Source organism: Sminthopsis crassicaudata, chromosome 3 (assembly GCF_048593235.1).
Source record: "Sminthopsis crassicaudata isolate SCR6 chromosome 3, ASM4859323v1, whole genome shotgun sequence".
NCBI lineage: Eukaryota > Metazoa > Chordata > Mammalia > Dasyuromorphia > Dasyuridae > Sminthopsis > Sminthopsis crassicaudata.
In genome coordinates, this window is record NC_133619.1 from 585,809,140 (window position 1) to 585,825,756 (window position 16,617).

Genomic DNA, 16,617 nt, shown 5'->3' on the forward strand with positions numbered 1-16,617 from the left:
GCCACCATGCTTTGTAATTTTTTCCATTAATTCCCTCAATATCCTTGACCTTTTGTTCTCCCAGATGAATTTTATTATTATTTTTCCTAGTTTTATAAAATATTTTTGGCATTGAAAAAGTAGACCAACTTTGACAGAATTGTCATTTTTATCATATTAGCTGGGTCTACCTGTGAGCAATTGATATTTTCTAGTTGTTTAGATCTGACTTTATTTGTGTGAAAAGTGTTTTGTAATTATGTTCATAAAATTCTTCATTTTTAAGCTGGTAGACCCCTAAGTATTTTATTTTGACTGCAGTAATTTTAAATGAAATTTTCTTTCTATCTCTTGCTAATGGGCTTTTTCAGTAATATATAGAAATATTTATGATTTATGTGGGTTTACTTTATATCCTGCAACTTTGCTAAAACTGTGAATTGTCTACTTTAGGTTTTTGGATGATTTTATAGGATTCTCTAAATTTATCACCATCATTTGCATTTTCTCATTACCTGCTCTAATTCTTTAATTTATTTTGTTAAAATCAAAATTTCTACTATAATGTTGAATAACAATGGTGAAAATGTGTATCCTTGTTTCACCTGTGATCTTATTGGGAATGCATCCAGCTTCTCTCCATTACAAATAATGCTGGCTTTTGGTTTAAGATAGATACTACTTATTATTTTAAAGAAAGATCCTTTTATCCCTATGTTCCCTGTTACTTTTTAATTAAAGCTTCATAGTTTCAAAACATATACACTGATGATTTTCAACATTCACCCTTGCAAAACCATGTGTTCCAATTATTTTTCCTTCCTTACCCTCACCCTCTCCCCTTGGATAGCAAGTAATATATCTTAAACATGTGTAGTTCTTCTATACAAATTTCCACAATTATGCTGTTCAAGAATAATCATATCAAAAAGGAAAAAAAAAATGAGGAGAATACAATGCAAACAAACTATAACAAAAAGAGTGAAAATCATATATTGTCCTCTACATTCAGTCCCTGCAATTTTCTCTCTGGGTACAGATGGCTCTCTCCATCATCTGACCATTGAAACTGACCTGAATCACCTTGCTGTTGAAATGAGTCATGTCCAAAAGAATTTATTATCATATAATGTTGCTGTTGCCATATACAATGATCCCCTGGTTATACTCACTTTACTTAGCACTAGTTCATGTAATTCTCTCCAGACTGCTCTGAAATCACAATGCTGATCATTTCTTATAGAATAATAATATTCCATAACATTCATATACAATAACTAATTTAGCCATTCTTCACATGATGGACATTCACTCAGTTTCCAGTTTCATGCCATTACAAAAAAGGCTGCCACAAGCATTTTTGCACATGTGGGTCCATTTTCCTCCATTATTATTTCTTTGGATGCAGAGACACTGGAAGATCAAAGGTTATATGGTTTGATAGGCTTTTGGTTATAGTTACAAATTGCTCTCAGAATGGTTGAATCAGGTCACAACTTCACCAACAAAATGTCCTAGTTTTTCCACATCCTTTCTAATATTCATTATTATTTTTTTCCTCTCATCTTAGCCAATCTGAGGTTGTATACTTAACCTATTCCCCTGATCCACTACTCTATTTTCTAGCCCAATATGAAATAGTTTTGATCACTGCCACTTTATAATATAGTTTTATGTGTGGTATGGCTAGGCCAAGATTTTATGCATTTTTATTAAGGCCCTTGATAGTCTTGATCTTTTGTATTTTTTTTTACAAGAATTTTGCTATTATTTTTTGGGTAAGAAGATTCTGGACAGTTCAATTGGTATGGCACTGAATAGTAGATTAATATAGATAGTATTGACACATTAACTCAATCTACTCATGAGCAATTAATATTTTTGTAATTGTTCAGATACAATTTGATTTGTATAAAAATGGTGTTCATCTAGATTTAGGGTCTGTTTTGCTAGGGAGAATCCCAAATGTTTTATATTCTCAGAAGTTATTTTAAAATGGAATCTTTCTATCTCTTACTTGGCAATATATAGAAATGCTGATTATTTTTTAATATTTTTATTAAAGCTTTTTATTTTTCAAAACATATGAATGGATAATTCTTCAATATTAATCCTTGCAAAACCTTGTGTTCCAATTTTCCTCCCTTCCCGCACCCTCTCCTCTAGATGGCAAATAGTCCAATATATCTTGAACATGGTAGAAATATATGTTAAATCCAATATATGCATACACATTTATACAATTATCTTGCCACACAAGAAAAATCAAATCAAACCAGAAAAAATGAGAAGCAAAATAAAATGCAACCAAACAACAACAAAAAGAGTGAAAACTCTATGTTGTGAACCAAACTCAGTTTCCACAGTCTTCTCTCTGGGTGTAACTAGCTCTTTTCATCACTAAACAATTGGAACTGGTCTGAATCATCTCATTCTTGAAGAAAGCCACATCTATCAGAATTAATCATCATATAATCTTCTTGTTGTCATGTATAATGATCTCCTGGTTCTGCTCATTTCACTTATCATCAGTTCATGTAAGTCTCTCCAGGCCTCTCTAAAATCATCGTCTTGATAATTTCTTATAGAACAATAATATTCCATAACATTCACATACCATAATTTATTCAGCCATTCTCCAATTGATGGGCATCCATTCAATTTCCAGTTTCTTGCCACTACAAACAAAGCTGCCACAAACATTTTTGCACATGTAGGTCTCTTTTCCTCCTTTTAGATCTCTTTGGAATATAAGCCCAGTAGAAACATTGCTAAATCAAAGGGTATGCACAGTTTGATAACTCTTTGGGCATAGTTCCAAATTGTTCTCCAGAATGGTTAGATCATTTCACAGTTCCACCAACAATGTATTAGTTCTCCCACATCCCCTCTGACATTCGTCATTATCTTTTCCTTTCATCTTAGCCAATCTGAGAAGTGTGTAGTGGTATTTCAGAATTGTCTTTATTTGCATTTCTCTGATCAATCATGATGTAGAGCATCTTTTCATATAACTAGAAATAATTTCAATTTCTTCTTCTGAAAATTGTCTGTTCATATCCTTTTACCAATTATCAATTGAAGAATGCATGAATTCTTATAAATTTGAATCAGTTCTCTATATATTTTAGAAATGAGACCTTTATTGGAACTCTTAAGTGTTTTCTCTGTTTGTTGCTTCTCTTCTAATCTTGTCTGCATTAGTTTTGTTTGTACAAAAACTTTTTAACTTAATATAATCAAAATTATCTATTTGGTGTTCAGTAATGATCTCCAGTTCTTCTTTGATCACAAATTCCTTCCTCCTCCACAGAGCTGAGAGGTAAACTATCCTATGTTCTTCTAATTTGTTTATAATATCTTTCTTTATGTCTAGATCATGAACCCATTTCAATTTTATCTTGGTATATGGTATGAGGTGCCAGTAAGATCAGGTGTGAAATAGGTATGCCCACTATCACCAATATTATTCAATATTGTATTAAAAGTCTGAACAATAGTATGAAGGCATGAATAAAAAATAGTAGGTATAAGAACAGAGAATGGAGTAACAAAACTATTTCTTTTTCCATATGATATGATATGCTTAGAAAATCCCAAAGAATCAACACTAATACATTGTTGCTGGAACTGTGAATGCATCCAGCCATTCTGGAGAACAATTTGGAACTATACTCAAAAGGTTAATGAACTGAGCTACCCTTTGATTTAGGTTGTTTCTATTGGGCCTATAATCAAAGAGATCTTAAAAAAAGGAAAGGGACCTACATGTGCAAAATTTCTTTTTTTTTTTTTTTTTTTTTTTTTTTGAGGCTGGGGTTAAGTGACTTGCCCAGGGTCATACAGCTAGGAAGTGTTAAGTGTCTGAGATCAGATTTGAATTCTGGTCCTCCTGAATTCAAGACTGATGCTTTATCCACTGCGTCACCTAGCTGCCCCGCAAAAATGTTTATGGCAGCTCTTTTCATACTGGCAAGAAATTGTAGTAGATATTCATCAGTTGAAGAATGGCTGAATAAGTTATGGTCTATGAATGTTATGGAATATTATTTTTTATAAGAAATGATCAAGAGGATGATTTTAGAGAGGCTTGGAGAAACTTACATAAACTGATGCTAAGTGAAATGAGCAGAACCAGGAGATCATTGTACACAACAATATCAATAATATAAGATGATTGATTCTGATGAATGTGGCTCTTTTCAACAATGAGATGATTTAGGTCAATTCCAATGGTCTTATGATGAAGAGATCGATCTACACTCAGAGAAAGGACTATGGGAACTGAGTGTGAATCACAAGATAACATTTTCACTCTTTTTATTGTTGTTCTCTTGCATTTTGTTTTCTTCCTCATTTACTTTATTTTGTGATCTGATTTTTTCTTGTGCAGTAAGAGAATTGTATTAATATGTTTATGCATATTGGATCTGCTTGCCATCTAGGGGAGGGGATAAGGAAACTGTAGGGAAATTGGAACACAAGGTTTAGCAAGGGTCGGTGGTGAATATTAGTCTTGCATATGTTTTGAAAATAAAAAGCTTTTAAAAGAAAGAATAGAAGTCAAGTGAATATAGGGAAAATTTATAATGTAAAAAAACTATTCAAACATATGTGGATATAGTGAACTCCCAGCCTTTTGAAATAATTAGCACTAATACTAATTGATTTAGAGAATATTCTTAAAAATTAGTTTAAAACTTAAATACAACATAAAAACACATTGTCATATGCACAGCAAAATATGAGAGAATTCAATATGTTACATTTAAAATTTTCATTTCAAGAAAGTTTATATAACAAATATTACATATTGTGCTTAAAAAAGAAAATCCCAAAGAATCATCTAAAAAGTTAGTTGAAAATTTTGTGAAGTAGAAGGATACTAAATAAATTCACATAAATCACAAGCAATTGTATGTCACAAATAAAACTCTGCAAGAAGACATAGTAAAAGATACCCTATTTTAACTAATTCTTGACAGTATAAAATACCCAGGAGTACACCTGCCAGAATAATTCCAGGAACTATAGAAATTATATATATGAATTATACAAATACATTGTCATTTATTCATGGGCAGACAGGACCAGTATAACAAAAATAGCTGGCACTCTTGTTGGTTATAGTGGTCTGGCAAGAAGGCATGTGCAACAATTTAAGACATCAGATCTTTGGTTATTCCTTTATGCTCAGAGGATAGGAGAAAAATATAGTAGATAGATTTAAGGTTCCTATAGAGAGTGACTCAATAAACAAGCAATAATTTTCCAACTGATAAATAGTGAAAGGATATGAACAATTTTCAGATAATAAAATTATAGCATTTCTAGTCATAAGAAAAGTGCTCTAAATCACTATTGATTATAGAAATGCAAATTAAGATAACTCTGAAGTGCCACTATATACTTCTCAGATTGACTAAGATACCAGGAAAACATAATGATAAATGTTGGATGGGATGTGGGAACACTAATACATTGTTGATGGAATTGTTAACTGAACCAAACATTCTGGAGAGCAGTATGGAACTATGTCCAAAGAGCTATCAAACTGTGCATACCCTTTGATCCAGCAGTGTCTCTTCCGAGCCTATTTCCCAAAGAGATCATAAAAAGCATAAATAACTCATGCCCTTTTTGTAGTGGCAAGGAAACTTAGTTCATGACCATCAGTTGGAGAATAGTTGAATGAGTTATGGTATATCAATGTTATGAAATATTATTGTTCTATAAGAAACATTAAGCAGGATGATTTCAGGAGGGTTTAGAGAGACTTACATGAGCTGATGCTAAATGAAGACAGTAGAACCAGGTGATCATTGTACAACAATGGCAACAAGAAGATTATATGATGATCAATTCTGATGTACATAGCTCTTCAACAGCGAGGTGATTCAGGAAGTCCCAATGGTCTCATAATGGAATGAGCCATCTGCACTCAGAGAGAGGACTGTGGGGACTGAGTGTGGCTCACAACATAGCATTTTTACTGGTTTTGGTTGCTAGCATTTTATTTCCTTTCTCATTTTTTCACCTGATTTTTCTTGTGGAGCATGATAATTATGGAAATAGGTATAGAAGAATTGCACATATTTAACATATATTGTATTGCTTTCCATCTAGGAGAGAGGTTGGGGGAGATGTAAGGGAGAAAATAATTTGGAACACAATGTTTTGCAAGGGTGAATATTAAAAATTATCTATGCATATGTTTAGAAAATTTTAAAAAATGTTTATTTAAAAAAGAAAGTAACTTGCAGATCTCAAACCAATTTGTAAATTATGGGAATTTCTACCCCAAACAAGTAAAGACTTCCCCTGGAAGAATGGCTAGATGAGAACAATTTGTTTCAACAGCCAAGAAGACTGTTGGAACAGTAGCTGAAACAGTACTGTGGAGCTTGGTCAGACATCAAAACACCAAGGTCATGCATTGCATATCCATGCATTGCACTGGCCATCCTTAATATTGTCCTTCCACTGTATTTTGATGACTCTGGAAGAGAATGTGAGGCTTATTCCTTTGTGCAACTCTTTTGTACTTAAATCCAATTCACAAACAAGCTAAGATAGCATCCCATGCTGTCAATGGTCCTCTCCAGAAACAAAGGACAATCAGCATTATCCTACATAAGCTTCACTCTCTGCCCAGCTGTAGCCATGTGTATATAAATACATAAAGGTGTGCATATGATGGTACACACAGATATGTGCATACATATACACCTTTCTTTGTTTCTTCAGTGCTTAGCACAGTATTGACAAATAGTAGTGATGAGAGATAGGAAAGGGGGAACCCCGTTGGTTAGCACAAAGATAGTAAGATAGTCCCATGAGGCGCAGTATCCCCTGTAAATGAATTTACAGGCCCCAAAACTTAGACTGATAATAAGGCTTATTGTAGGAATTTGGAAGAAAGTTGAAGAAAGACGTCAGGTCCAAAGGTAGTCACTGGGCGGGCAGGAACCTTTACGTGGCTGGAAAGATACCATGTTTGGGGGGAAGGACTCCTGCAAAGAGAGAGCTCCAGCTTAGTGCTTTTATACCTAAAAGGGGCTTGTGGGTAGTGCCCCAAGTTCTTGGCGGGCTTTTCAGATAAGGAAGAAATTGTGAGGGGTTGGGGAAACCTGAGCAGATAGTGGGGGCTGAAAAACTCAAGCAAGCTCATATCCAGTGGGGGCTGGGCCCAGATATTCAAAAGGGTGCTTTTTGACCAGGATTTGTGAATCAAAGGTCAGCCATGGGGGTTGGGAAATTAGAAAGGAATCTTAAAGGGACCTCAACCCCCATCAGTAGGTGATTAATAGTTGCTTATTGAGTGACTGACTCTTTCTCCAAAAAAGGAGCTGTCTTAGGCTCAGAGATTTGTATTCTGGTCTCTGAAGGGTACTGAGCTGAAGCAACTTTGTCCTTCTGGGTCTCTTCTTATAGCTTTGTGGAAAGAGACCACAATGGACTCTGTTTCTTTTAAGAATTAGGATTCGAAGTGAAATTCCCTTGTTTATCTCTGAAAGTTTTTGGTATGTTTTTATTTGTCAGATAGTTTCACTTCTTTTGTTTCACTAAATACATAGAAATAAAAATTTTCCCATCTCCTCAGTTTTATTTTGTATATATCATTTTATTTGTAAAAATATTTCTTGTGAGCAGAAATAGTAAGATTTGCTTTCCTCATAGCATCTAAATTTTTTATTATTTTATTGGATATTCTCATTTATTTATATTAAAAGTAATTAGTTACGTTTATTTTTTCTCCCACCTCTCTTTAATCTTGGATTTTTCTCCCCCGTTTTTTTGCTCTGAATACATTATTGTATTCATTCAGTTGCTTTATTTATGTTTTTAAGTTTCCCTGCTTCCACTAGCTAAATCACTCTTCTTTTATTTTACCTTTCTTTTTTAGAGTTTTATTTAGTAATTTTTTTCTTCTACTTTTATGTGTTTTTATATTTTTCCCTTTTTTTTCCCCCAGCAAGTAAGTGCCCTTTACTTCCTCCTCTTCAATTAGTCTTATTCATTAGGTGTTTTTTTTTTTTTTTTGTTTGATTTGTTGCTCCCATTTCTAAAGCTCATTTCTCTCATACTTTTCATTATCTCTATTTCTATTCACTCTAGACTATCATTCTTAGATATGTGACTCTTTAAATTATCTGGTCTGCTCCTTTTTTTTCTATTCTTCATGTAATCACTGCTTCCAACGTAACCTTTTTAGGTTCTTCCCTCTAACTGCTTTCTACAATTGTTTTATAGGACTTGCCTGAAAAACTTTCTGTCATTTCTTATGACATGTGCAGAGAATTTAAGGAATTACATAGGAGCTTTGTAGAACACATTATCTTATGTAATATCAAATAAAGAAATTAATTCTGGGGAAAGGAGATGAATGAAACAATCTCACAGATGGAAAGCAGAAGTCAAGTTGTCACTTTCAAATAGGTAGTTTGGACTACTACCTTTATTTCAATTGACATTAAAAAAAAAAAAGCTCTCCTTGAGATTCCCCCCCTTCAAGAAGTGAATAAATATGAATATTATTAATATTAACAACAAAAATGAATGTAAAACTTAGCATTTGTGCCATACCCTCAAATTTGCAAAGAAGTTTTACAAATATTACCTTAATTGTTGCTCTCACAAACCCTAAATGAGTGCATTGGAAACTTTGGTGGTGTCTGTACAGGAAAAAACAAAACAAAACAAAACATATATCCACTGATTCACACTATGCCACATTAGACTACATTAGGAAAAGATATTAATAAAACAGAGGAAATATCAACTGAAACAGAAAATATAGGAGGAAATAAGTGAAATTCTATACTTTATTCATGTTTTTGTTTCTCTTTAGGCCTTTTACATTTATAAAATTAATGCAATTTGTCATTAGAAAGAGTATCCAGGAGAAGAGACTAAAGTGAAAAATAGATTTTGGTGGTTAGTCTTTGAGTTTTTAGAAATACTTAAATTATGTAATCCCCATAAGGTACTAGTAGGTAGCTTAATATCTAAGTGCTTAGTTTTATGGCATAGATAACTAGATAGATAAATAAATAGAATAGAATAGATAAATATAAATATGCACATATATGTTTATATTTATATGTATGTATATACAACAATAGGGTCAGCACAACAGCTCTGTAGACCTTCAGTTTGATAATCATTCTAATACCTCTCCTCTCCCACACGTTCCTTCAGAGCCTCCCAAACACTGAGCAAGCTCATGCAATGTGTGTATCAATCTCATTATCAGTGTGAACATCCCTGGAAAGTATACTGCCCAGGTAAGAGAACTTATCCACAGCATTCAAAATTTCACCATTTGCTGTAACTGATAATTCCACATATGGATGGTGTGGTGCTGACTGATGGAGAACCTATGTTTTCTTGGTGTTCATTGTTAGGCCAAAATTAGCATGTGGCCTCAGAAGAGCAAACCATATTTCATTACATCTCTGCTTCAGAGACTGCATTGAGTGCACAACTTTCTGCAAACAAAAAATCATCCACCAATATTCCTTCCACTCTGATTTTGGCTTGTAACCTTTTTAAGTTGAAAAATTTACCATCAGTGGGGTAGCTGACCTTGATTTCATATTTGTCCTCATTGAAGGCATTAGACAACATGGCTGAAAGCATCATGCTAAAAAGCATGGGAGAAAGCACAGTCCTGGGAAAGCTCGAGAGCATTGTCCATTGTTCAGAACCCGGGCAAGCATAACAAAATGGATTTGACACATAAAGTGATGAACTTCTGTGAGCAAATGAATTTGGGCATAAGTTTACATAAACCTCACAACTGACAGCATCAAAGTCCTTGATAAGATGTCAATGCCATGCCAGGAAACAAAATCATTTCCATTTGAATTGTCTTAGGAAGATTCTGAAGATCACCTGGCAGGATAAGATCCCAGACACTGAGATTCTTTCTGAAGTAAATTGTTCAGTATTCCAACTCTATCAAAGAGAGCACAACTTAATGGGCTGGTCCCATTGTTCAAATGACAAATGTATGCTTAGCAAAAACAAAAAACAAAAAACCCTATTTTATGGAGAACTCACACAGGGCAAGCACTCACAAGATGGACAGAAAAAATGATACAAGGACACTTTTAAAGTCTCTCTTAATAACTTTAGAATTGATTGTATGATATGGGAGATACTGTCACAGGTCTGCCCAGCACAACATGCCCTCATCAGAGAAGATACTGTGCTCTGTTATCAAAGCAGAACTGAATTAGTCCAAAGGAAATCTGAAATGCACAAAATTAAAGAAGCCACCCCAAATGTGGTAGACTATTTGTGTACTTGTGGCAGAGAATTCCAAGCTCATATTGGTTTGATCAGCCACAATCAATAACTCGACTCTAAAATAGTAATATCATTTTGGTCATCTTTGAAAATGAAGGAGAATAACAAGATATTTATATACCAATACACAGCTTTGTATATATGGGGGTGGGGAGGAGAGAGAAAAAAGAGAGAGAAAGAAAGAGAAACAGAGAGAGAGGCAGAGAGAGAAACAGAGAAAGAGAGGTGGGAAAGGAAAGAGGAAAAGAGAGAGGGAAAGAGAAGGGGGGAGGGAGAAAGTCAGTACCCAGGAATGTTTGACTTTTCTATGTCCGAGTTACCATTTTTCTTCCCCCTTTGAATTGTTGGGGATTCCCTTACATCATAAGAATGGAAGTATTTGATTTTTACATTACTTCTGAATATAAAATTAAAAATAATTCAATTGCTTCTCCTTAATTCAACATATTTAGTTTGACTTGAAATTCTTATCTCACTGATACCTGGGATGGTGTAGATAGACATGAAGAGAAAGAAAGTGAGGGGAAATTGAAGAGTGAAGGAAAAGCAGATGACTAAAGACATTTATCTTACTATTTTTGCTGTAGCAGAGATATTCCCTTTATTAATTTTCTCATTCCAAGTGGCAGAATAATTACAAATGACATTAGCCACTTTGTAATTAAAAGGCTTGTTTAACAAAATGCTGAAACTACAAACTGAAAACCTATATCAGAATCCATGCTAAGATTTTTGTGACCTGAGTTATTGGTGTTTTCAGACTTTTAATTTTTAATTATATTTTACATGTATTTATCAGGCATGTATAAAATCATCAAACATGTGCATAGTTCAAAAAGTTTTTTTTCTGGCTGTACACATATCTAAAATTCTATGACTGCATTTTAAATTCATTATTTCTGTAGAAGAAGGTGAGTAGTATATTTCTTCTTCAATTCACTGCATTCATGATTATCATTGATTAAGGTTCTAGAATCTTTCAAAATTGTTCTATCTATAATATTATTGTGTAAGTTATTTTAATTCTCATTTTGTTCTGAATAAGTTCATAGAAGGTTTTCCAGTTTCCTGGAAAAACAGTACATTATCCATTATTTCAATTTATATTTGTATTATTTATATTTGATATATTATTTAGAGATTTATTTTTATATAATTACATATAATATTATATAATATTAATTATATAATATATAATAATATGCTGCATATAACATTATATTAATAATATTATATAACATATTATTTATAATCCATTCTTGAAGTAAATTGCTTTAGTTTTCAGTTTGAAACTGCTTAGGAATGAGCTTCTATATATAATTTTGTACACATATGATCTTTCCCCTAGTCTTTGGGATATACGTCCAGTACTCCTAAACAAAGTTCAAATGGTTTGCCCAGGGAAATTATTTAACAAATACCCTTCCAAATTTTTATTTAAAATAGCTACCTCAATCTGTAGCTGGAAGAGAGAATTATTGTTCCTATTCTTCTGTCCCCATGCAACAATTACCATTTTCCTGTTTCATTATACTAGCCATGATGATAGTTTGAGGTAAAATTTCTGAGTTCTATCAGAATTATATCATTGTCTTTTCCCAGAGTGCTAAGTAGTATCTGCGGACTTGTGAGTCATTGACTATTAGAACAAAGGAGCTACAAGCTGGAAAACAGGCAGACAGGAAGGCAGAGATATGAACTAGCCAGGAAGAAGATTTCCCATAGTAAATGTATAATGCTAGGATAGAATTGAGAGAGTAAAAGGAGACAAACAGGATGACAAGAAGCAGAATAGTTTGGGTGGCTCTGGTCTCAGGGGAATCACAAGGTGTGAGTCTATTGCCATGAACATATTGGATCCTCTGATGATGTCTGTACAAAACAAAAACTATATATCCACAACTCCCCACCATGAATACAACCCCCAAAACATCAGGAAGGGAAATTATAAATACATATTGTTTAATATCTAATGAAACAGCAGATATGGAATCACAATAAATGTAATTTTTTCTTTTAGTGATGTTGTTACTTTCATTTGGGCCATTCATATATAAAAGAATCTTGTGATTTGTTAATAGATGGAAAGTCCAGCATATGAAATAGAATGGGATACTGTATTTTGGGGCTCTAGCTTTAAATTTTGACCACCAGAAGCTTTTGGGACTTAAAGTGATGGCTTGGAAACCACTCAAAAAGCAGGTAGTACAGAGAGAAAGATCTCGGGCCACTTTGTGAAAGTAAAAGACAAGTTTACATCCCACATCATTCAAGAAATTGGTGAGCCCAAAAGCAGCCATTGTCTGAGGGATCCCTTTTAAAAGAAGCACCAAATCATTGACAAAGGTGAGGTGAGTAAGAAACAGATCTATGGGCCTCATCCTGGGACCAACAAAAAAAGTCACAATATATAGGCCCAGAAGGAAAGAGTTTCCCAGGATCCCAAATCCAGTCTGAAATAGAAAAAAGAACCCTATTGCTATGTCATAAGAAACCATTCTCTTTTTGTTAATGGGAGGTATATAATAACCAAAGTCAGTAGATCCACATTTATTCAGAAACAAAAGGGGAGAAGATATTTCCTGAGGTAAGGGGGACACTTCCCATGTCCAGTATAGTCACTATTTATTATCTTCCAAAAAAACCTACTCAAAAATTTTTTTTATTAATGTAGGTACATTATTTAGGTGACTGTATTGATAGGGAATTTTTAATGTCTTTTACCCTTCTTTTATAAAGGGTTCTTCCTTGAAGCATTGATTGCATGCATTCTTCTTTGGTGAAACAGTTAAATTATGAGAATCCTAATAATACAGTATTTATCCCAGTTGGAGATACTGGTGATAGAGAAATGACTTGGAGAATTTGATGTAAGGAACTCTTAAATTTGTGTCAGCAGGAACCAGTCATTCAAGACTATAATATTTTGTCTTCTCCATCTACAGAGTTCAGAGAAAAAAAAATTAATATGTACATTTCTGCCTTGTTTCTAATGTTGTTTTTTAAAAATATATTTCAGTCTCTTAAAGTGCACATATATTTGTTACAAATATTGTTGTTTATATAATAAAAATATATATTTTGATTAAATTTATATTTCCCTAAGATTTTTATATAGTATCCTAAACTTCAAAAATGGAAAATAATTCTCCTATTGGGAATGACTAAACAGCTATTTTATGTGACTATAATAGAATATTATTGTGTCATAAGAATGATAGCGGTTTCTTTTTTCCCATGTGTTTAGAATTACTCTCTTCCTTCTTATTTTTTTTATTTTTAAAACATATTTTATTTTTTGAAAACATATAAATAGATAGTTTCCACATTCAGCCTTGAAAAACTTTTTGTTTCAATTTTTTTTCTTCATTCCTTCCATTCATCCCTACATGGCAAGTAATCCACTACATGTTAAACATGTGCAATTCTTCTATATATATTTCCACAATTATGCTACACAAAGAAAATCAGATCAAAAAGGGGAAAATGATAAAGAAAATAAAATGAAAGCAAATAACAACAAAAGAATGAAAATACTATGTTGTGAATCACACTCTGTCCCCACAGTCTTCTCTCTAGGTGAAGATGCCTCCCTCCATCACAATACTATTGGCCTGAATCACTTCATTGTTGAAAAGAGCCACATCCATCAGAATTGATCATTGTATTATCTTATTGTTGTTGTATACAATATTCTCTTGGTTCTACTCACATTATTTAGCATCAGTTAATGTAAGTTGTCTCCAGGCCTTAGCAACATCATTCTGTTGATTGTTTCTTATAGAGCAATAATATTTCACAACATTCATGTACCATAACTTATTCAGCCATTCTCTAGTGGATGGGCATCAACTCAGTTTCCAGTTCCTTGCCACTACATAAAGGGCTGCTACAAAACATTTTTTGCACATGTGGGTCTTTTTCCCTTTTTTATAATCAATAGGTTCATTTCTAAAGAAATTTTGAAGAGTTGCAACTGCTAATGCAGTACAAAATTAACACAATTAGGTAAAGAATATGTTGAATTCAATTATAAAGAAAATGACTTAAACAGACTTGGAACATCAATATTGGGGAGATGAAACCAAGCTGGAGAAGAAAAGCCAGGAAGTTATCCAAGGTCTTCCCATTTTCCCTCAGGAATAATGTTAAATTTGGATGCTAAATGGATTCAGGAGTTACAGAACTCAGAAAAATTTATAGTGAAACAATTTTCCAGCTTGAGATGTCTTGGAAGGACTTCAGGAAAGTTCTGCCATATTTGAGCAAAGAGGGAATATTGCCCAATAACATTACAATACTGAGAATATAGTGGGAGACTCTTAGCTAATATGCAGACCAGTAGTGGATCGAGGATTTCTATCCTGGCTCAGTAAACTAATTGCTCAGTAAATCATGTGTAAGAACTCCAATCCAAGAATAACAAGTAATGTCCAAGACCTCAAACTTTGCTGAATAAGAAAGATTAGGCCATGTCATCAGAAAGCTTACAACATTTATGACCCCAGCACACAGTTTTATTGCTACTATGTACAATATTCTCTCAATTCTGTTACTGCATTCACCATTTATCAATTGGGTTTTGTATTATCAATTATCAAATGGCTTGTATCCTTATAAATTTGTCAATATGATTAATTATGTTGATAATTTTCTTGATATTGAACCAGCATTGCATTCCTCATTAAAATCCTATTAGTCATAGTATATTATCTTGCTAAAAAGTTGCTGTATTTTTTGCTGATATTTTATTTAAGATATTTTCATCAATATTCATTAGCGAAATTGGTCTATAATTTTCTTTCTCTGTTCTGACCCTTCCTTGTTTACAAGTATCATATTTACATCATAAAAAAACCTACAGGATTCCTTCACCTATTATTTTCATATAGTTTTTCTTTAAATATTTATTACAATTCACTTGTAAATTCACCTGACCCTGGAGATTTTTTTCCTAAGGAGTGTATTGATGGCTTATTCAATTTCTTTTTCTAATTTTTTCTAATTTATTTTTTATTTTTGTTAAGTTTTTAAAGCTTTTTATTTTCAAAACATATACATGGATAATTAGACAACAATGACCCTTGCATATCTTGTGTTTAAGATTTTTCTCCTCATTCTCTCCACTCCTTCCCTAGATGGCAAGTGATCCAATACATGTTAAAAATTGTAAAATATATGTTAAATCCAATATGTATAAACATATTTACATAATTTTCTTAATGAACAAGAAAAATCAGAAAAAAAGAAAGTAAATAAGTAAAAAAAACAAAATGCAAAGAAATAATAAGAGGGAGAATATTATGTTATGATCTACACTCAGTTCCCACAGTCCTCTCTTTGGGTGTAGATGGCTCTCTTCATAACAAGATCATTGGTACTGGCATCAGTTATCTCATTGTTGGAAAGAGTCATCAGAATTGATCATCATATAATATTATTGTTGCTATGTACAATGATCTCCTGGTTCTTCTCATTTCACTCAGCATCAGTTCATGTAAGTTTCTCCAAGCCTCTCTGTATTCTTCCTGCTGGTCATTTCTTACAGAACAATAATATTCCATAACATTCATGTACCACAATTTACCCAACCATTCTCCATTTGATGGGCATCCACTCAGTTTCCAGTTTCTTGCCACTACAAAAAGGGCCACCACAAACATTTTTGCACATGTAGGTCCCTTTCCTTCCTTTAAGATTTCTTTGGGATATAAGCCCAGTAGAAACATTGCTGGATCAAAAAGTATGCACAGTTTGATAACTTTTTGAATATAGTTTCAAATTGCTCTCCAGAATGGCTGGATTCATTCACAGTTCCACCAACAATGTATTAGTGACCCAGTTTTCCCACATCCCCTCCAACATTTGTCATTATCTTTTCCTGTCATCTTAGTCAGTCTGAGAGGTGTGTAGTGGTATCTCAGAGTTGTCTTAAATTGTATTTCTCTGATCAACAGTGATTTAGAGCACCTTTTCATATGACTAGAAATGGTTTTAGTTTTTTTTTTTTTAATCTGAAAATTATCTGTGCATATCCTTTGACCATTTAGCAATCGAAGGATGCCTTGATCAATTTCTTTTTCTAAAATGAGACCATTTAAGTATTTTATTTCCTCTTCTGTCAATCTGGACAATCTATATTTTCAGAAATATTCATCTATTTAACTTAGATTGTCAGATTTATTTACATACAATAGAGCCAAATAGCTTCTAATTATTGATCTAATTATTTTCTTGTTTCTTATTCTTATTTATTTAATTATTTTCTTATTATCTTATATATTTCTTATAGAATTAGCTCTTTTCAACAATGAGGTGATTCAA

The 16,617-nt window shown here is 33.0% G+C and overlaps 1 protein-coding gene across 1 annotated transcript; it reads right to left on the bottom strand.

Moving 5' to 3' along the window:
* Window positions 1–11,873: 11,873 nt before the first annotated feature.
* LOC141562521 (vomeronasal type-1 receptor 1-like) lies at window positions 11,874–12,674 on the bottom strand. The gene is made up of 2 exons (XM_074302542.1): window positions 12,410–12,674; window positions 11,874–12,031 (listed from the first exon to the last, which is right to left on the bottom strand). The coding sequence occupies exons 1-2, from the start codon at window positions 12,672–12,674 to the stop codon at window positions 11,874–11,876; spliced, it is 423 nt and encodes a 140-aa protein (XP_074158643.1).
* Window positions 12,675–16,617: the final 3,943 nt, after the last annotated feature.

What these genes read in the sequence shown, in the direction of transcription:
- LOC141562521 (XM_074302542.1), bottom strand. Translation starts at nt 12,674, where the DNA reads ATGAGGCCCATAGATCTGTTTCTTACTCACCTCACCTTTGTCAATGAT. An exon ending in AGCTAGAGCCCCAAAATACA is followed by an intron (nt 12,032 to 12,409) that starts GTATCCCATTCT and finishes ATTCTATCCTAG; the next exon opens with CATTATACATTTACTATGGG.